This window comes from Ornithorhynchus anatinus, chromosome 4 (genome assembly GCF_004115215.2).
Source record: "Ornithorhynchus anatinus isolate Pmale09 chromosome 4, mOrnAna1.pri.v4, whole genome shotgun sequence".
Lineage (NCBI taxonomy): Eukaryota > Metazoa > Chordata > Mammalia > Monotremata > Ornithorhynchidae > Ornithorhynchus > Ornithorhynchus anatinus.
This window is the reverse complement of record NC_041731.1, coordinates 130995244-131017511: the sequence shown is the minus strand read 5'-3', so window position 1 is coordinate 131017511 and position 22268 is coordinate 130995244. Positions and strand designations below refer to the sequence as shown.

General features: G+C 47.6%; 1 protein-coding gene across 1 annotated transcript in view; it reads right to left on the bottom strand.

The window, feature by feature from the left end:
• Nucleotides 1-19619, bottom strand: part of SH3TC1 (SH3 domain and tetratricopeptide repeats 1) — an 83013-nt gene extending 63394 nt beyond the window's left edge. The window contains exons 1-2 of the mRNA XM_029063715.2: nucleotides 19184-19619; nucleotides 47-285 (exon numbers count right to left, since the gene is read on the bottom strand). Coding sequence (XP_028919548.1) covers nucleotides 47-275 — 229 coding nt within the window. The 5' untranslated portion in view covers nucleotides 276-285; nucleotides 19184-19619. The remainder of the gene's footprint in view (nucleotides 1-46; nucleotides 286-19183) is intronic.
• Between the last annotated feature and the right edge of the window lie 2649 nt (nucleotides 19620-22268).

Below are 22268 nucleotides of genomic sequence, written 5' to 3'. Positions count from 1 at the left end.
GGCTCACGGTCTAATCGGGGGAGATTTTCGACATTGCGGTTCTTACCCAGCGGTTGTGGCGGACCGTCGCCTCGTCCTTCCCGATCTCCTGGGCGTCGGGGGGAATCTGGGGGTCGACCGGGAAGGTCGTCGCCGGCGTCGGCCTGGTCGGTGTCCCGCTCCTCCTGCCCCAGGCTTCCCGGGCCCTCGGCCGAGCCCCGGGGGCTCCAGTCGCGACCGCTGACGATTGCGGCCTCCATGGGATTCAGGCCGGGGCCCCCCTCCACGACGGGCATGGCCAGCTTTCTGTGACGAAGGACGGAGAAGACATTCGGCTCCGCAAACCGGCCTCAACGGGCCATTCATTTATGCTAAGGATAACGTAAATGATATTCATTCAATAGTATTTATTGAGCGCTTACTATGTGCAGAGCACTGTACTAAGCGCTTGGGATGAATAAGTCGGCAACAGATAGAGACGGTCCCTGCCGTTTGACGGGCTTACGGTCTAATCAAATAGTCTACTAGTCATGATGATAATAGTGATCTATGCTAAGCTCTTTCATTCAATAGTCTTTATAGTGGGAAGAGCCTGGGCTTCGGAGTCAGAGGTCATGGGTTCGACTCCCGGCTCTGCCGCTTGGCAGCTGTGTGACTGTGGGCGTCACTTCTCTGTGCCTCAGTTACCTCATCTGTAAAATAGGGATTAACTGTGAGCCTCACGTGGGACAACCTGATGACCCTGTATCTCCCCCAGCGATTAGAACAGTGCTCTGCACATAGTGAGCGCTCAACAAATACCAACATTATTATTTATTGAGAGCTTACTATGTGCAGAGCACTGTACTAAGCGCTTGGAATGGACAATTCGGCAACAGAATGGCAACTGAGTGCCAGGCACTGTAATAATAAAAATAAGGATGCCATTTGTTAAGCGCTTACTGTGTGCCAAGCACTGTTCTAAGTGCTGGGGAGGACGCTAGGTGATCGGGTTGCCCCAAGTGGGGCTCTCAGTCTTCACCCCATTTTACAGATGAGGTCAAGGAGGCCCAGAGAAATGAAGTGACTTGCCCAAGGTCACACAGCAGACAAGTCAATCGATGCTTACTGAGCATAGAGCACTGTACTAAGAGCTTGGGAGAGTACAATACCACAGAGTTATTATGTGGGTATTTGTTAAGCGCTTACTATGTGCCGAGCACTGTTCTAAGCGCTGGGGGAGATACGGGGTAATCAGATTGTCCCACGTGAGGCTCACAGTCTTCATCCCCATTTTACAGATGAGGTAACTGAGGCAGAGAGAAGTGAAGCGACTTGCCCACAGTCACACAGCTGACAAGCGGCAGAGCCAGGATTTGAATCCAAGACTTCTGACTCCCAAGCCCGGGCTCATGCCACTGAGCCACACTGCTTCTCTAAGCATTGAGGTGGATTCAGGCAAATCGGGTTGGATGTAGGCCCTGCCCCAAGGGGGGCTCACAGTCTCAATCCCCGTTTGACAGATGAGATATCTGAGGCCCAGAGAAGTGAAGTGACTTGACCAAGGTCACACAGCAGACAAGTGGCAGAGTCAAGATTAGAACCCATGACCTTCTGACTCCTAGGCCCGGGCTCTCTCCACTATGCCGTGCTGCTTTTTGATATTAATTAATATTAAAATTAGCATTAATGTGTGTTTCCCCCTCAAGACTGGAAGATTGTTGTGGGCAGGGAATGGGCCTGTTATAGAATAAATAATAATGTTAATAATAATGATAATTAAAGTATTTGTTAAGCACTTACTACGTGCCAAGCACTGTTCTAAGTACAGGCGCAGATACAAGGTAATTGAGTTGTCCCACGTGGGGCTCACAGTTTTAATCCCCATTTTACAGATGAGGTAACTGAGGCCCAGAGAAGTGAAGTGACTTGCCCAAGGTCACGCAGCGGACAAGTGGCGGAGCCGGGATTAGAACCCACAACCTCTGACTCCCAAACCCGGGCTCTGGCCACCAAGCCATGCTGCTTCAGTGTATTGTTATAGTAATAATAAGAAGAATAAGAATAAGAATAGTAGAAGCAGCGTGGTTAGCGAAGCAGTGTGGCTCAGTGGAAAGAGCCCGGGCTTGGGAGCCAGATGTCATGGGTTCTAATCCCGGCTCCATCTGTCAGCTGTGTGACTTTGGGCAAGTCACTTCACTTCTCTGTGCCTCAGTTACCTCCATCTGTAAAATGAGGATGAAGCCTGTGAGCCCCACGTGGGACAACCTGATGACCTTGTATCTCCCCAGCACTTAGAACAGTGCTCTGCACATAGTAAGTGCTTAACAAATACAAACTATTATTATTATTATTACTAAGCGCTTGGGAGAGTACAGTAGAAAAGTAGACAAGATCCGAGCCCTCAGGGAACAGCTCTGTTGTGGAAAACCAAGTTAACGGCTTTGATAAACGGGTTAATCCCCCGACAGAAAATCCAGGAGGGCCAGGCTAAATCCGGTCAGGATGGAGAATCCCAGATTGATCCAAACCTGTTTTGATAGGAGGATTCCCCTCTTTTATATTAACATCCATCTTCCCCTCTATCTGTGAGTGCCTTTTTTATTTTTTTTTAATAATGTTATTTGTTAAGTGCTTACTAAATGCCAGAAGCAGCGTGGCTCAGTGGAAAGAGCACGGGCTTTGGAGTCAGAGGTCATGGGTTCGAATCCCGGCTCGGCCACTTGTCAGCTGTGACTTTGGGCAAGTCACTTAACTTCTCGGTGCCTCAATTACCTCATCTGTAAAATGGGGATTAAGACTGTGAGCCCCACGTGGGACAACCTGAATGCCCTGTGTCTATCCCAGTGCTTAGAACAGTGCTCGGCACATAGTAAGCCCTTACAAACACCAACATCATTATTATTATAATTATATGCCAGGCGGTGTACTAAGCCCTGGGGGAAATACAAGATAATCAGGTTGGACACGGTCCCTGTCCCACATGAAGCTTACAGTTTTAATTCCCAAGAAAAGCAGCATGGCTCAGTCGAAAGAGCCTGGGCTTGAGAGTCAGAGGTCATGGGTTCAAATCCCAGCTCTGCCATTTGTCAGCCATTGACCTTGGGCAAGTCACTTCACTTCTCTGGGCCTCAGTTACCTCATCTGTAAAATAGGGATTAAGACTGAGTCCCATGTGGGACAACCTCATCACCTTGTATCCTTCCCAGTCCTTAGAACAGTGCTTGGCACATAGTGAGTGCTTAAAAAAATGCCATCATTATTATTATTTTCCAGATGAGGTACCTGAGGCACAGAAGTATTTACTCCACCTTCATCTTGCCATCCCGATTAAGGAACAAATCCAAGAAATTACTGAAAAACGGTATTTGTCAAGTGCTTACTATGTGTCAAGAACTATTCTAAGCACCGGGGTAGCTACAAGCTAATCAGGTTGGACACAGTCCCTTTCCCACACGAGGCTCACAATCTCAGTCCCCATTTTACAGACAAGGAAACTGAGGCCGAGAGAAGCTAAGTGACTCACCCAAGGTCACACAAGAAAAAAATGGCAGATATGGGATTAGAGCCCAAATCCCTTGAGAGCAGGGAATGTGTCTACTAACTCTATTCTATCGTATGCTAAGCGTTTAGTGCAGCGTTCTGTATTAATAATAATGTTGGCATTTGTAAGCGCTTACTATGTGCAGAGCACTGTTCTAAGCGCTGGGGTAGACACAGGGGAATCAGGGTGTCCCACGTGAGGCTCACAGTCTTCATCCCCATTTTCCAAATGAGGTCACTGAGGCCCAGAGAAGTGAAGTGACTTGCCCACAGTCCCACAGCTGACAAGTGGCAGAGCAGGGATTTGAACCCATGACCTCTGACTCCAAAGCCCGGGCTCTTTCCACTGAGCCACGCTGCTTCTCTTAAAAAAAAAAAAAACCCCACCATTGACAATGAAAGTCAGACAGTAAGCTCTAAACTCAGAGTTTAACTAGCCTCTAAGCTCAGGGAACGTGTCTACCACTCAGTTGTCTATTATTCTCCCAAGTGCTTAGTATAGCATTCTGCACAGAGTAAGCACTTTTTAAATACCATTTATTCATTATGCAAGGAAAATATGGAAAGGAAAATGAGATGCACTGGTCAGTGGCTTTGTCCCTGATCACCAACACCTTGCGCTACATGCTTTAACTCTGCCCTCTCCTCTCCCCGGCAAAATTATTTCTCCATCCTTACTGACCCCCCATGCCCATCACCCTCACCAGTTTTCCACGTGTTTCATGACCTCCTTAAAACCCCTGCCTCCTTCTCTTGCCCCCAAAGACCTGGCCATCTACTTTATCACTAGAATTTCCACTCTGCGATGTGCTGGCCCCCAAATATCCCCTCCCCGCCTCCTGCCTTTTCTTTAACGCTTCCCTCTTTCCCAGCAATACCTCTAGAGGAGACCTCCTGCCTTCTCTCAAAATCCACCCCTTCCACCTGCACATCCAACCCCATTCCTTGGCACCTTAGCAAAAATCTCCCCCTCCCTTCGTGGAAAGAGCATGGGTTGGGGAGTCAGAGGTCATGGGTTCCAATTCCGGCTCCGCCACCTGTCAGCTGTGTGACTTTGGATAAGTCACTTCACTTCTCTGGGCCACAGTTACCTCATCTGGAAAATGGGGATTAAGACCGTGAGCCCCATGTGGGACAATCTGATTACCTTGCATCCCTCCCGGCAGTGCTTAGAACAGTGCTTGGCACAAGTAAGCTCTTAAATACCGTCATTATTAGTATTATTATTATTCCCTCTCTACCATCTTCAACTGTTAATTCTCCAATGGCTTCTTCCCCACTGCTTTTAAATGTGTCCTTACCTCCCCGTACCAAAAAAAAAAACACAAAAAAAGCCTCCCTTGACCCCACCGCTCCCTCCAGTTACCACCCCATCTCCTTTCTTCCATTCCTCTCCAAACCCCTTGAGTGAGTTGTCTGCACTTGCCGTCTCCGCTTCCTCTCTTCCAATTCTCTCCTTGACCCCCTCCAATCTGGCTTCCGTCCCCTTCAATCCACAGAAACTGCCCTCTCCAAGGTCACCGATGATCTCCTTCTTGCCAAATCCCATGGCTTCTACTCCATCCTCCTCCTCCTCCACCTCTCAGCTGCCTTCGACACCGTGGACCATAATAATAATGTTGGTATTTGTTAAGCGCTTACTATGTGCAGAGCACTGTTCTGAGCGCTGGGGTAGACACGGGGGAATCAGGTTGTCCCACGTGGGGCTCACAGTCTTCATCCCCATTTTACAGATGAGGTAACAGGCCCAGAGAAGTGAAGTGACTTGCCCACAGTCACCCAGCTGACGAGTGGCAGAGCCGGGATTCAAACTCATGACCTCTGACTCCAAAGCCCGGGCTCTTTCCACTGAGCCACGTTGCTTCTCTAACCACCCTCTTCTCTGACCACCCCCTTCTCCTGCAAAGGTTATCCAACCCCGGCTTCGCTGACCTTGTCCTCTCCTGGTTCTCCTCCTCTCTCTCTGGTGATTTATTTTCAGTCACTTTCACGGGCTCCTCTACTGCCTCCCACCCCCTAACTGTGGGGCTCCCTCAAGGTTCAGTTCCTTCTCTTCTCCATCTACTCCCACTCCCTTGGAGAACTCATTCTGGGGAAGCAGCGTGGCTCAGTGGAAAAGAGCCTGGGCTTCGGAGTCAGAGGTCATGGGTTCGACTCCCGGCTCTGCCGCCTGTCAGCTGTGTGACTGTGGGCAGGTCACTTCACTTCTCTGGGCCTCTGTTACCTCATCTGTAAAATGGGGATTAACGTGGGACAACGTGATTACCCTGTATCTCCCCCAGCGCTTAGAACAGTGCTCTGCACATAGTAAGAGCTTAAATATCAAATATCAACATTATTATTCTCTCCCACGGCTTCCCCTTCACCTCTATGCTGATGACACCCGAATCTCCATCTCCAGCCCAGATCACTCTCCCTCTCCGCAGTCTCGCATCTCCTCCTGCCTTCAAGCCAGCTCTACCTGGATGTCTTCCCGTCGCCTCAAACTTGATATAGCTAAAACTGAACTTCTTATCTTCCCACCCAAATCCTGTCCTCCCACTCGCCTTCCCCTCACTGTGAACGGCACCACCACCCTTCCTGACCCCCGAGCCCATAACCTTGGCGTTATCCTTGACTCCTCTCTCTCATTTAACCCAAATGTTCAAGCCTTCATTAAATCCTGTCAGTTCTACCTTCATTCATTCAATGGTATTTATTGAGCGCGTACTAAGTGCAGAGCACTGTACCAAGCGCTTGGAATGGACAATTCGACAAGAGATAGAGACAATCCCTGCCCAATGACGGGCTCGCAGTGTAGCTTCATAACATGCCTAAAATCCATCCTTCCTCTCCATCCAGACCGTCACCAAATTAATACAAGCATTTATCCTATCCTGCCTTGAGGATGATCAGTCTCCCTGCTGACCTCCCTGCCTCCCGTCTCTCCCCACTCCAGTCCATACTCCATTCTGCTGCCCAAATCATTTTCCCTCAAAAACACTCAGACCATGCTCCCCCCCCTCCTCAAGAAACTCCAGTGGTTGCCCATCCACCTCCACATCAAACAAAAAACTCCTCACTCTTGGCTCCAAAGCGGTCCATCCCCTCGCCCCCTCCTACTTCTCCTCGCTCCTCTCCTACTCCAACCCAGCCTGCACACTTCTCTCCTCTAACGCCAACCTCCTCACTGGGCCTCCATCTCATCTATCTCACCTCCAACCTCTCGCCCACAACCTTCCTCTGGCCTGGAACACCCTCCCTCCTCCTATCAGACAGAAAATCGCTCTCCCCACTTCAAAGCTTTATTAAAGGCCCATTTCCTCCAAGAAGGCTTCCCTGATTAAGCCCGCCTTTCCTCTTCCCCCACTCCCTTCTGCGTCGTCCTGACCTGCTCCTTCATTCATCCTCCCTCCCAGCCCCACACCACTTACGTACATATCTGTCATTCATTTATTTACGTATATTAATGTCTCTCTCCCCTTCTAGACCGTGAACTCGTTTTTGGCAGGGACTCTGTTGTACTCTTCCAAGCGCTTAGTACAGTGCTTTGCACACAGTCAGCATTCAGTAAATACGCCTGAATAAATGCGTGAATTTAGATAATTACCCATCAATTTAGAAAGCAGGCCCTCTGCTCCTCCCCCTCTCCCGTCCCATCCCCTCAGCACTGTACTCGTCCACTCAACTGTATATATCTTCATTACCTTATTTATTTTGTTAATGAGATGTACATCGCCCTGATTCTATTTATTGGCTATTGTTTTAATGAGATGTTCTTCCCCTCGACTCTATTTATTGCCATCGTTCTTGTCTGTCCGTCTCCCCCGATTAGACTGTAAGCCCGTCAAAGGGCAGGGGTCTGACTGTTACCGATTTGTCCATTCCAAACGCTAAGTACGGTGCTCTGCACATAGTAAGCGCTCAGTAAATACTATTGAATGAATGAAGACTGTTCCTTAAGGGTCTAAAGAGTCCGGCCCTTTCTTGGAGAGAAGGCTGAATTTGCTCATCTAGCTAATCTTGTGTTTTCCACTTAAAAGCCAACCGTATTAAGGAGCAAAGCCAAACCCTCAGGATAGTCAACAACACTGCCTCTAAAAGACCAGGGCAAGGCCAAAGTGAAGGTCCACTCAAAGACAAAGCAAGAAATGCCAGAGAACTCAAAATGGACAAAATGGAGAGGAGTGGTTGTATTTACACTGAGAATCACCACACACTTCCAAGTGGCCTTAGGAATTCACGCGCTCTGAAAGACAACAGAGCTGGAATTTGGTTTCCTGGGGTCCAGCAGGGTATTAGCAGTTGAAGAGAAAAAAAAGCAGTCTGCCTAGTGGAAAGAGCATGGCCCAGTCAGTGAATCTTATGTGAGCGCTTACTCTGTGCGGAACACTGTACTAAGCGCTTGGGAGAGTACAATAGAACAGTAGACAGACATCCCCCTGCCCACCACGGGCTTAGAGTCGAGAGACGGAGACAGACATGAGTAGGAATAAAGGAATCGCAGCTCTGGACATAAGTGTTGTGGGGCTGGAAGCAGGGGATGAATGAAGGAAGCAAGTCAGGGTGCAGCAGAAGGGAGTGTGGGCAAATCACTTCACTTCTCTGTGCCTCAGTTCTCTCATCTGTAAAATGGGGACTAAAACTGTGAGCCCCACTTGGGACAACCTGATCACCCTGTATCTCCCCCAGCGCTTAGAACAGTGCTCTGCACATAGTAAGCACTTAATAAATACCAACATTATTATTATAATAATAATAAGAAGAAGAATGATGGTATTTGTTAAGCATTTACTCTGTGCCCAGCACTGTTCTAAGTGCTGGGATAGATACGAGGTCATCAGGTTGTCCCACGTGGGGCTCATAGTCTTAATCCCCATTTTACAGATGGAGGTAACAGAGGCATAGAGAAATCAAGTGACTTGCCCAAATTCACACCGCTGATCAGTGGCGGACGGGATTAGAACCCACAACCTCTGACTCCCAAGCCCGGGGTCTTTCCACCATGCCACGCTGCTTCTCCCCAGGTTCACTTGTCTGCTGTGTGACCTTGGGCAGGGCACTCGAATTATCTGTGCCTCAGTGACCTCATCTGTAAAATGGGGATGAAGACTGTGAGCCCCGTGTGAGACAGGGATTGTGTAAAAATAATAATCGTGAGCTTTGTAGCCAGGCTTGGACTTCCAACTTCTTAGACCTTGTCTGTGCCAAGAAAATTTAACGCGAGAATACCATTGCCAACTCAGTGCCGTGGAAAGATTTGTCGCCTTGTTCCTGACTCACTGATTGAATCCGTCCAACTCAAGGACAAAAGCAATGTTATCCCGCTCCGTGACAATTCCAAACTTGCAGGATCTTAACTGGGCTTTCCCCCTTTTCCATAGCCTGCAAGGGGATCGGAAAATTGGAAAACTGATCGTGCTACACCAGAGTATATATTTTCATTACCCTATTTATTTTGTTAATGAAATGTACATTGCCTTGATTCTATTTAGTTGCCATTGTTTTTACGAGATGTTCTTCCCCTTGACCCTATTTATTACCATTGTTCTTGTCTATCCGTCTCCCCCCATTAGACTGTAAGCCCGTCAAACGGCAGGGACCGTCTCTATCTGTTGCCGACTCGTTCATTCCAAGCGCTTAGTACGGTGCTCTGCACATAATAAGCGCTCAATAAATACTATTGAATGAATGAAAGAGTTGTCGGCTTCTGTCCGTGCGGCAGGGATTTATTTATGTCTGTGGGAATCCACCCTCCTGTTAGTCTTCCCAATTGATTGTATGGCCAGATAATAACGATAATGGTTTTTGTTAAGTGCTTACTATGTGGTTTTTTACCCTGGAAAAAAACCCAGAGCCCTTTTTCAATCAATAGTGCTCAGTGAGCACCTACTGTTTTTGGAGCACTGTATTGAGCTTGGAAGAATTCGGTGGAGTGAGTGGATTTAGTTCCAGCATATGAAGAACTCACTCATCCAACTGTATCTGCTGTGTGCTTACAGCGTGGCTCAGTGGAAAGAGCCCGGGCTTTGGAGTCAGAGGTCGTGGGTTCGAATCCCGGCTCTGCCACTTGTCAGCTGTGTGACTGTGGGCAAGTCACCTCACTTCTCTGGGCCTCAGTGACCTCATCTGTAAAATGGGGATTAAGACCGTGAGCCCATGTGGGACCACCTGATTCCCCCGTGTCTACCCCAGCGCTTAGAACAGTGCTCTGCACATAGTAATAATAATATTGGTATTTGTTAAGCGCTTACTATCAAAGCTAGTGAAATACTTAGGGAAAGGAGTAGCCTCCCGGTGAATGTTTTGAACACCAGACTGATCAAAGGCTTTTGTAATCTCCTCTTCCCTGTTTAAACTGGCTTAGGTGTGCGGATACAAGATTCAAACTCTGTTTTCAAATAAGCCAGGGATTGAAGTTCTGTGTAAGGGAGGTGTGCTGAGGCTTAGGTTATAAATAAAACAAACACAGAGATGTTTATGATTTAGATTCGTTAGCCATCTGGGCTACCCTACCTGGTTTCCAGAATTCCCGCCATTTTAATTGTCATAGGAAAGGAAAGGCAGAAGAACAATTTAGATTAAAAGAGCCCACAAGTGGAAGCGGGAAAGATATTTTTCCTGTTTTATCCCAGATCGATGGACGGGGGGGCGGAGAAGGGGAGGAGGGGCTTTTTCCTCTGAGCTGGAGTAAATAGGCAGAGAGGGGCCCATCTTGGGAAAATGAGGTTATCACAAATAATCTTGCCCAGCGAAGAGCAGGAATCCCCGAGATTAACAAAACAGATGCAAAACCATAAAACCAGATGGAAAACCCCATCAGATATTGTTGCTATACAGAGTATGTAGGATTTTCCAGAAGCAGCCTGGCTTAGGGAGTCAGAGGGACCTGGGTTCTAATCCCGCCTCCACCACGTTTGCTGTGTGTGACCCTGGGCAAGTCAGTTGCATTCTCTGGGCCTCAGTGACCTCATCTGTAAAATGGGGATGATGGCTGGGAGCCCCATTTGGGACAGGCCCTGTGTCCAACTTAATGAGCCTGCATCTCCCCAGTGCTCAGAATAGTGCTGGGCATATAGTAAGCACTTAACAGGTACCATTATCATTAACTTCTCTGGGCCTCAGTTACCTCATCTGTAAAATGGGGAATAAAACTGTGAGCCCCACCTGGGACAACCTGATCACCCTGTATCTACCCCAGCGCTTAGAACAGTGCTTTGCACATAGTAAGCACTTAAATACCAACATTACTATTACTGTTGTAATGAGATGTACATCACCTTGATTCTATTTATTGCTATTGTTTTTGCCTGTCCGTCTCCCCCGATTAGACCGTAAGCCCGTCAAAGGGCTGGGACTGTCTCGATCTGTTGCCGATTTGTCCATTCCAAGCGCTTAGTACAGTGCTCTGCACATAGTAAGCGCTCAGTAAATGCTATTGAATGAATGAATGGCTCAGCAAAGGGTCAGGAACCCCTTGCATCTCTATGGTTTTGAGATGATCCCTTTTTAAACAACTAACAACAACAACAAAATCACACTGTTCCTCCCAGATACCAACTGAGCATTTACGCAGTCTTGCTTCCTGTAGAATTTTTTTTTTTCCAGTGGTATTTAAACACTTACTAATCAATCGTATTTATTAAGTGCTTACTGTGCTCAGAACACTGTACTAAGTGCTTGGGAGAGTATTCATTCATTCAATAGTATTTATTGAGCGCTTACTATGTGCAGAGCACTGTACTAAGCGCTTGGGATGAACAGGTCGGCAACAGATAGAGACAGTTCCTGCCGTAATGAGTTGGTAGACGTGTTTCCTGCCCACATTGAGCTTATGGTCTAGTTGGGGGGCGTCTGGCTCAGTGGAAACAGCCTTGGCTTGGGAGTCAGAGGTCATGGGTTCGAATCCCAGCTCTGCCACTTGTCAGCTGTGTGACTGTGGGCAAGTCACTTAACTCCTCTGGGCCTCAGTGACCTCATCTGTAAAATGGGGATTAAAAAATTGTGAGTCCCACGTGGGACAACCTGATCACCCTGTATCTACCCCAGCGCTTAGAACAGTGCTCTGCACATAGTAAGCAGTTAAATACCAACATTATTATTGATTCAGGAAGGAGATGTACAACACCTTGATTCTATTTATTTGCTATTGTTTTAATGAGATGTTCATCCCCTTGATTCTATTTATTGGTATTGTTCTTGTCTGCCTCTCTCCCCCGATTAGACCTTAAGCCCCTCAAAGGGCAGGGACTGTATCTGTTACCAATTTGTATGTTCCAAGCGCTTAGTACAGTGCTCTGCACATAGTAAGTGCTCAATAAATACTATTGAATGAATGAATATTACCCCAAGCACTTAGTACAGTGTTCTGCACTCTGAAGCCCAACCAAATGACTAAAGTGATTTAAGGACTCTCCTATACCCAATACCCATCTTTCCATTCTCTTTCTCCTCCTACACTTAGACAATTTGGGGGTCTGTCTCCCTGTTTGATCATAAATAATATCATCATCATCATCATCATCATCATAATGGCATTTAAGCGCTTATTATGTGCAGAGCACTGTACTAAGGGCAGTGATTTTCTCTTACTAGACTGTGAGCTCCTCTCTAGACTAGAAGTTTGTTGCAGGCAGAGAGCGAGTCTACCATTCAATTGTATTTATTGAGTGCTTACTGTGTGCAGAACACTGTACTAAGCACTTGAAGTACAATGCGACAACAACAGTGACATTTCCTGCCCACAAAGAGTTTATCCACTGAACTGTACTCTCCCGGTTGCTTAATATTCATTCATTCAATAGTATTTATCGAGCGCTTACTCTGTGCAGAGCACTGTACTAAGCGCTTGGAATGGACAATTCAGCAACAGATAGAGACAATCCCTGCTCAATGACGGGTTTACAGTCTAAACGCGGGAGACAGACAGCAAAGCAAAACAGAATATAATCAAGCGAATGTACACCTCAGTAACAAAATAAATAGGGTAATAATTAACATATACACTGCCCTGTGTATAGTAAGCGCTCAGTAAATTCCACCGATTGATTCCTCTCCCAAGAACTATGAAGCCCAGTAGGTGCTCGGTAAATATTATTGAATGCAATTGCCTTGGATACCTGAGTATCTTTTTTCCGTGAAAAGTGGTGATAATAATAATAATGGAATTTGTTAAGCGCTTACTCCGTGCCTGGACCTAAGCAGTGGGGTGGATACAAGTAAATCCGATGACCCTGTATCTACCCCAGCGCGTAGAACAGTGCTCGGCACATAGTAAGCGCTTAACAAATATCAACATTATTATTATTATTAAATCGGGTTGGAAACAATGTGGGTCTCAGTTTCAATCACAGTTTTATTGTTGAGGTAAGCGAGCCCCCGAGAAGCAAAGGGACTTGCCCAAGGTCACACCCCGACAAGCGGCGGAGCCGGGATTAGAACCCGTGACCTGAATCCCAGGCCCAGGCTCCATCCGCCCCGTCGCTTCTCACATCACCCCCGTTCCCTCTTCGTCCTGAAGGACCACAGGGGGTTTTGAACATTTTTACCTCAAAAATTGCAAGTGAGCGAAAAACCTGCCTGTCCCAAACAATCTCCATACAGCCTACCTCCCTCATTTGTTCATTCCCGGGAATACTAATCTCTTTACAAGACCAGATAATGGAATGATTTTCTTTTTTATCGTTGCCCTGTAGCCCTGCTTCCTTTCCTCTCTTTCCTTCCTGAATTTTATCACGTCTACTGAACTGATGGTAAGACAGATCCTGGAAATGTATTCTGAGCTCTGCAAGATTTCACGCTCACAAAAGGCGTGGAGCAATGTGGCCCAGCGGGTAGAGTACTGGCCTGGCTTCTAATCGCGGCTCCGCCACTCGTCCGCTGTGTGACCTTGGGCAAGTCACTTCCCTTCTCTGCGCCTCAGTTTCCTGAACTGCAACATGGGGATTAAGCACCTGTTCCTACTTGACTGTGAGCCCCGTGTGGGACGGGGACTCTAATGATAATAATAATGTTGGTATTTGTTAAGCGCTTACTACATGCAGAGCACTGTTCTAAGCGCTGGGGGAGATACAGGGGACTGAGGTTGCCCCACGTGAGGCTCACAGTCTTCACCCCCATTGTACAGACGAGGGAACTGAGGCCCAGAGAAGTGATTAGACTAAGCCCATTGTCTGTCCATCTCCCCCGATTAGACCGTAAGCCCGTCACACGGCAGGGACCGTCTCTATCTGTTGCCGACTTGTTCATCCCAAGCGCTTAGTACAGTGCTCTGCCCATAATAAGCGCTCAATAAATACTATTGAATGAATGAATGAATCTGTTGCTGACTTGTTCATTCCAAGCGCTTAGTACAGTGCTCTGCCCATAGTAAGCGCTCAATAAATACTATTGAATGAATGAATGAATCTGTTGCCGACTTGTTCATTCCAAGCGCTTAGTACAGTGCTCAATAAATACTATTGAATGAATGAATGGACTTGCCCACAGTCACACAGCTGACAAGGGGCAGCGTGGGGATTCGAACCCATGACCTCTGACTCCCAAGCCCAGGCTCTTTCCACTGAGCCACGCTGCGTTATTGAAAGTACAGTATTCTCATAGTGTCCTCTCCCAAGTGCTTAATACCGTGTTTTGCACACAGTAAGTGCTCAATAAATACCACTGAATGAATATCTACCTCGGCATTTAGAACAGTCCTTGACACATAGTAAGTGCTTAACAAATATAAGAAAAATAGGCGTGAGCTGTGTAACCACCTCCTTTCCTCCCACAGGCATGAGGGACCAGCACCCTAGAAACCACCACAAAATGTAGAGAAGCAAGGACTGGACCTAATGCCTTTTCTCCTCTCTTTCCGGAGATGAGCAATTGCACCAGCGAATACACACGGCTTAGCGGAAAGAACCCAGGCCTGGGAGTCAGAAGGTCCTGGGTTCTAATCCCGCCTCCGCCACTTGTCTGCTGTGTGGCCTTGGCCAAGTCACTTCACTGAGCCTCAGTTCCCTCATCTGGAAAACGGGGATTGAGACTGTGAGCCCCATGTGGGACAGGGACTGTGTCCAACCCGCTTTGCTTGTAACCACCCCAGCGTTTAGTACAGTGCCTTGCACAGAGTGAGCCCTTAAATACCACAGTTACTATTACTAGACTGTCAGCTCGTCGTGGGCAGGGTTGTGTCTGTTTATTGTTGTATTGTACTCTCCCAAGCATTTAGTACAGTGCTTCACATACAGTAAGTGCTCAGTGAATACATTTCTAGACTGTGAGCCGGTTAATAATAATAATGTTGGTATTTGTTAAGCGCTTACTATGTGCAGAGCACCGTTCTAAGCGCCGGGGTAGACACAGGGGAATCAGGTTGTCCCACGTGGGGCTCACAGTCTTCATCCCCATTTTACAGATGAGGGAACTGAGGCATAGAGAAGTGAAGTGACTTGCCCACAGTCCCACAGCTGACAAGTGGCAGAGCTGGGATTCGAACTCATGACCCCTGACTCCAAAACCCACGCTCTTTCCACTGACCCACGCTGCTTCTCAGCCACGCTGCTTCTCGTGGGTTGTGGGAAGGGACCGTCTCTGTTGCTGAAAAGTACTTCCCAAGGGCTTAGTACAGTGCCCTGCACACAGTAAGCGCTCAATAAATAGGATTGAATGAATGAATTGAATAAATAAAACCAAACGAGTGATCAGAATAATAAATTGGGGTATTTCTTCAACAGCCCATCGAATTTTTATTGAATACTTACTGGGCACAGAAAGCCGTATTAAGTCCTCGAGAGAGCCCAGTATAACACAACAGTGCTTATGATGTGTCAAGCCCTGTGCTAAACCCTGGGATGAAAAACAGCAGCGTGGCTCAGTGGAAAGAGCGCGGGCCTGGGAGTCAGAAGTCATGGGTTCTAATCCCGGCTCTGCCACTTGTCAGCTGTGTGACTTTGGGCAAGTCACTTCTGGGCCTCAGTGACCTCATCCCTAAAATGGGGATTAAGACTGTGAGCCCCACGTGGGACAACCTGATCACCTTGCATCCCCACCATGTTCAGAACAGTGCTTTGCACATAGTAAGCACTGAAATACAATACGCTCAGGTCAGGAGGTCTCTGGTCACATTCTAAGGGAGAGGGAGAATGTGTTCTGAACCTCCAGTTTACCCACAAGAAAATGGAAGCACAGAGAAGTTAAGGGATCGGTCCGAGGTCACACAGCAGGGAGGTGGGAGAACCAAGATTAGAACTCAGGACTGACCTCGGAGTCTTTCCATTAGACCACGCCGCTTCTCGTCTAACACCACCCTACGCCGTGCACCTCGATCTCATCTTATCTCGCCGTTCACTTCTTACCCTGGAACCTCTTTCCCCTTCACATGCAACAGACCATAATGTTGGTATTTGTTAAGCGCTTACCGTGTGCCGAGCACTGTTCTAAGCGCTGGGGTAGATACAGGGTCATCAGGTTGTCCCACGTGAGGCTCACAGTTAATCCCCATTTTCCAGATGAGGTCACTGAGGCACAGAGAAGTGAAGTGACTCGCCCACAGTCACACAGCTAAGTGGCAGAGCCGGGATTCGAACTCATGACCTCTGACTCCCAAGCCCATGCTCTTTCCACTGAGCCACCCCCTCCCCACCTTCAACGCGTTGTTAATAGCACACCTCCTCCCAGACGCCTTCCCTCATTTCCTCTTTCCCCTCTCCCTTCTTCTATAGGCACTTGGATTTATGCCCCTTGAGCACTAGAAGCAGCGTGGCTTAGTGAAAAGAGCCCCGGCTTGGGAGTCAGAGGTCATGGGTTCTAATCCCGGCTCCTCCGCTTGTCAGCTGCGTGACCTTGGGCGAGTCACAACTTCCTGGGGCCTCAGTTCCCTCATCTGTAAAATGGGGATGAAGACTGTGAGCCCTACATGGGACAAACTGATTACCTCGTATGTACCCCGGCGCTTAGAACAGTGCTTGACACATAGTAAGCGCTTAAATACCAACACTATTACCAACATTCTTATTAGTCGATAGTCACCCCACCCTCAGACCCTGAGGACTTAAGTACGTAGTTTATTTAATGTCTGCTTCCCCGGCTTCACTAAACTCTAGTGGACAGTGAACAAGTCCATCAGGTCTTTCACAAAGCAGTGTGGTCTAGTGGAAATAGCCCAGGCCCGAGTGTCCCTGTCCCACGTGAGGCTCACAGGGTCAATCTCCATTTTACAGATGAGCCAACTGAGGCCCAGAGAAGTGAACCTTGCTCTTATGCTATCGATGCCTATTTGTTTTGTTGTCTGTCTCCCCCCTTCTGGACTGGGAGCCCGTTGTTGGGCAGGGATGGTCTCTATCTGCTGCCCAATTGTACTTTCCAAGCGCTTAGTGCAGTGCTCTGCACTTAATAAGTGCTCAATAGATACGATTGAATGAACAAATAATAATAACGATGGCTTTGTTAAGCGCTTACTGTGTGCGAAGTGCTGCGGGGGGGATACAAGGTGATCAGGCTGTCCCTCGTGGGGATCACAGTCTTAATCTCCATTTTACAGATGAGGTAACAGGCACAGAGAAGTGAAATGACTGGCCCAAAGTCACACAGCTGAGAAGTGGCGGAGTCCGGATTAGAACCCATGGCCTCTGACTCCCAAGCCCGGGCTCTTTCCACTGAGCCACGCTGCTTCTCTAATAATGATGATGATGGTTTTGTTAACCACTTACTAAGTGCCAAACACTGTTTTAAGCGCTGACGGAGATACAAGGTTATCACTTGGGGCTCACAGACTTACTTTCCATTTTACAGATGTGGTAACTGAGGCACAGAGAAGTTCAATGACTCGCCTGAAGTCACACAGCTGAAGTGGCAGAGGTGGGATTAGAACCCACAACCTCTTTCCACTAAGCCATGCTACCTTCTAAACGTGGATCTACTTTTTGCCTGCTGTGTGACTTTAACCAAGTCACTTAACATGCCTGTGCCTCAGTTTCCTCTTCTGTAAAATGGGGCTTAAATATCTGCTTCCCATTCTACTTAACTGTGAGCTCCATGTGGGACAGGCGCTGTGTCTGACCTCAATCTTTCATCTACCCCAGTGTTAGGCACATAGTAAGCACTTAAATACCATGACTTCTCTGTGCCTCAGTCACCTCATCTGTAAAATGGGGATTAACTGTGAGCCTCACTTGGAACAACCTGATTACCCTGAATCTACTCCAGCGCTTAGAACGGTGCTCTGCACACAGTAAGCGCTTAGCAAATACCAACATTATCCTTATTATGGTTATTTTTATGATATTGTCATCTCCCAAATACTTACTACAGCGCTCTCCGGAAAGTAAGTGCTAAATAAATACCTTTTATTGCTTGCTTCTCAAACCATTCTACTAGGATGCCTGTCCCCCTCCCCACCTTCTAGACCGAGAGCCCTTTGCGGGTAGGGATTGTCTCTCTCAGTCACCGGATTGTACTTTCCAAGTGCTTAGTACAGTGCTTGGCACAAAGTAAACGCTCAATAAATACGATTGAATGAATGAACTGGGCTGCCCATCGCTTCTTGCAAAGGTTTTTAATTTTTAAGACAAGAAGCAATTTTAGGTGTCTGGAAGTTGGACAGATTTGACCACCCTAAGCAGAATTCCATCTTCAAGTACTGTATCCAGAATTCCACTCCGCAGCCATCTCCACCTTCCAGTTTCCCCCTCCCCAGCAGCAGTCTCTTAGGGCAAAACTTGTTATTTCTGAAAACCCTTTAGACTGTCAGCTCGTTGTGGGCTGGGAATATATGTCTATTGTTGCCTTATACTTTCCAAGTGCTTAGCACAGTGCTCTGCAAACAGGAAATGTTCAATAAAAACCACCCAATACATCACACTTCCGGCCTCTGGGCCTTTGCTGTTCGGCATTGATATTCGCGACAGATTTCATTTAGAAAAACACGATTAGACCACAACTCAGCTCTCCCTTTTACGCCTAGAGGTCAGCATGGTTTTCTTCATTCGAGCGATTAGTACAGTGCTCTGCACACAGTGCTCAATAAATACCATTGAATGAATTCACTCAATGGTATTTATTAGGCGTTTACTGTGTGCAGAGCACCTACAATACAACAATAAACAGTGACATTCCCCGACCTCGGCGAGCTCAGTGAAACGAGAAAATGATTAAACAGGCATGTCAGAGTTCATTCCCTCTCCAGTTCCCGTCCCTGTCAGCATTCGCACGACCTGGTTAAAGTGTCAGCGAGACCTCGTTCGGCTCGCTCTTGGGCTGAAAAACTAGTCCGTAACCTTGTCCTTCTCCCCACTGAGAACCACGTCCTGGAAAGCAGCTTGAATTTTTCCATTTCGCATCAGAACATCCCCCTTGAAAGCATGTCGATTGACCCGTTCCTACACCACCAAGGGAGCTTCTCCGATTCCTAAAGCCCACAGTTTCCCCGCTCGGCCAGTCCCAGATCGAAATAGTGAAATATTCCTCCCGGGAAGCATAGAGGCAGGCCGGGAGACAACCCCGTAGGGGCTGAAGGCGGCAGAAAATCGTTGCCGTCCTTCCCCCACGAGGTAAACTCCACCACAAGCTTTCTCCTTACTTCCTTCCCCCAAGTCCACTCCATCGAAAGCTCCACATTCGTTCTCGGGGAGAGGACATCCGGCCTTCAGGACCCCTCGGTTCCCAGGACAAAGCAAACTCGTTCGGATCCCAGCGATAAAGACTTCGATTTTCCTCCTACCTTTTCGGGAATCAGCTCCGTCCCAACATCCCGGTCACCAACCGCCGGCCCTCGGCCCCCTTTCAAACCGCCTAGGGATCCATCCCTTCCTGTTTGACCTCTTTGCCTTTTTCCTGTCGGCTCTCACCGGCCCAGCGTGGATATCTGAATAAAAAAAGTTAATCTTCAACCGGCCGATACCCCCGGTTTCCCTGATCCGGGTCTACAAATCCCCGGGGGCAGCTGGGTCTGCCTCCCTCACCGAAGTTCTTCATGTTTTGGAAACAGGGCTAGGCTCAGTAGAGATATTTTCTAGAACTATAAACAGGAAAGATTGGGGAAGTCCACGGAAAGCGCTTATCTTTCCTTGGGTTTCTGCTGTGTCGTAACTATTTCTGATCACCCACTGGCCTCTCCTCAGTTTTAAATCATTTTATCTGCCGTTGTGAAACGACGTGAGCCGTCCTTTTACTTTTGATTCTTCCCCCCCTCCCTCCGTACACGGAGATTAAGGGCAAAAATGACACGCGAAGGCTGATTTTTTTCAAGTTTTTCTAAGGGGTTTGCCATTTAACTTCTACCAGCGCTCTGGGCCTTTTAGTTCATTTGATTTGAGATTTATGGCGATGTGGGGAAGCAGGAAATGAGTGTTTTGCAGTGTGATTAATCCTCTCCTCCCCGGGATCTTCTGAGCCAGGTCAGCTAGAGAGCTTGACCCAAAACACTTTAAAAAGCCATAATTCGAATATAAATACTAGTCTTATATGTTAAGCACTTACTATGTGCCCAGCACTGTCCTAAGCGTTCTGGTGGAGACGAGCAAAATCGGGTTGGACACGGTCCCTGCCCCACCTGGGGCTCACGGTTTCAATGCCCCCTTTACAGATGAGGGAACTGAGGTTCAGAGAAGTGTAGTGATTTGCCCAAGGTCACACAGTAGACGCGTGGAGTCGGAATTAGAACCCAGATCCTTCTAATTCCCAGGCCGGGGTTCTAGCCACTAAGCCACGCTGCTTCCTTAAATGTCCTTTCGTGCATATAAAACCCCCAAACCCAAGCATTTCCTGCTCAATAAATTCTAAGAGCCAGTGAAACCCTTTCTAGCCTTTTTCTGAAGCTGAGTGGTCTTTGGAAAGAGCATCGGTTTGGAAGTCAGGAGACCTGGATTCTAATTCTGGTTCTGCCACTTGTGTGACCTTGGGCGGGTCACTTCACTACTCTGGGCTGAAGATTTCTCAGCTGTAAGATGAGGATTAAATTCCTGCCCTTCCTGGCCTGGTGACTAGAACCCGGCCCTGGGAGTCAGAAGGACCTGGGTTCTCATCTCCCTTCTGCCACTGGCCTGCAGTGTGACCTTGGGCAAGTCACTTCATTTCTCTGGGCCTCCGATACCTCATCTATAAAAAGGAAATTGAGATTTAGGGCCTTAAGTGGGACACGGCCTCAATTTGCAACCCAGTTTGCTTGCAACCACCCCAGCTCTTAGTATGGGGCCTTAGTATGGGTAATGAAAATCTATATAGTTGAGCGGATGAGTACAGTGCTGAGGGGAGGGGAAGAGAGAGGGGGAGGAGCAGAGAGAAAAGGGGGAGAAGAGGGTTTAGCTGCGGAGAGGTGAAGGGGGAGGGTAGAGGGAGCAGCGGGAAAAGGGGAAGCTTAGTCTGGGAAGGCTTCTTGGAGGAGTTGATTTTCAAGTAGAGTTTTGAAGAGGGGAAGAGATGAAGACTCTAGACTGCAGGTTTGTTTTAATGTACTCTCTCACGGGCTTTGTACTCTGTGCTTTGTGCTCTGCACAAAGTAAGCACTCAATAAATAACATTGATATTATTTACAGCACGGGGGAAGAGAAACCCACAGGTTTTACCAAACAGAGCCTAGTTTGTACAGGAGTACGAACCCTTCCAGGACAACTTGAAAGTGACAATTTCAGTCATTCAATCGTATTTATCGAGTGCTCACCGTGTGCGGTGCACTGTACTAAGCTCTTGGGAGAGGATACTACCATTGGACTAGGCAGTGGCTCCAACCATTTTTCCGACAACTAAAGAGGCAGCGAGGTCTGGTAGCAGGACCCTGGGTATCAGAGGACCTGGGTTCTAATCTCAACTCCAACAACCATCCGCTCGGACAAGGCATTTCACTTCTCTGGGCGTCAGTCACCTCATCTATAAAATGGGGATCAAGTCTGTGAGCCCTACGTGCGACGGGGACTGTGTCCGACCTACTAACAATAGTAATAATAATGACCGTACTATTTGTTAAGCACTTACTATGTGCGAAGCATTGTACTAAGTGCTGGGGTGGATGTGAGCAGGGATTGTCTCTCTTTATTGCCATATTGTACTTTCCAAGCTCTTAGTACAGGACTCTGCCCACAGTAAGCGCTCAATAAATAAGAGTGAATGAATCAAATCAAGTTGGACACAGTCCCACATGGAGCTCATAGTGTTATCTGATTACCTTGCATCTACCCAAGCACTTAGTATAGCGCTTGGTATATAGTAAGTGCTTAAATACCATTTTTTAAAATAGGAAACCAACTGCATTAGTGAAAAAACATATCAACCTGTCAGTAAAGTTTAGAATTTTCCCAAAACCAAAGTCTGCTAGCTCAGAGACATGTTTTTAAAAAATAAAGTCCAAGTTCTTGAATCAGAATAACTCATTAATAACCCAGCTCAAGCAAGCCAAAAATAAACGGAAGCATTTTTGCATTCCATCTCTATTCAAACCCAGTAGTAGGAACGAGGCAGATAATACACAGGATTGACTCTTTGTTGGTTTCCAGCTCACTGTGGGCAGGGAACGAGCTACCAAATCTGTTACATTGGCCTCCCGAGAGCGCTTAGTAAAGGGCTCTGCACACAGTAAGCGCTCAATACGATTGAATTAGCAATAATAATAATGGTTTGTTAAGTCCTTACTGTGTGCCAAGCACCGTTCTAAGTGCTGGGGGAAATGCAAGGTGATCAGGTTGTCCCACATGGGGCTCACAGCCTTCATCCCCACTTGACAGATGAGGTAACTGAGGCTAAGAGCAGTGAAGTGACTCACCCAAAGTCACACAGCTCATAAGTGGCGGAGGGGGGATTCGAACCCATGACAC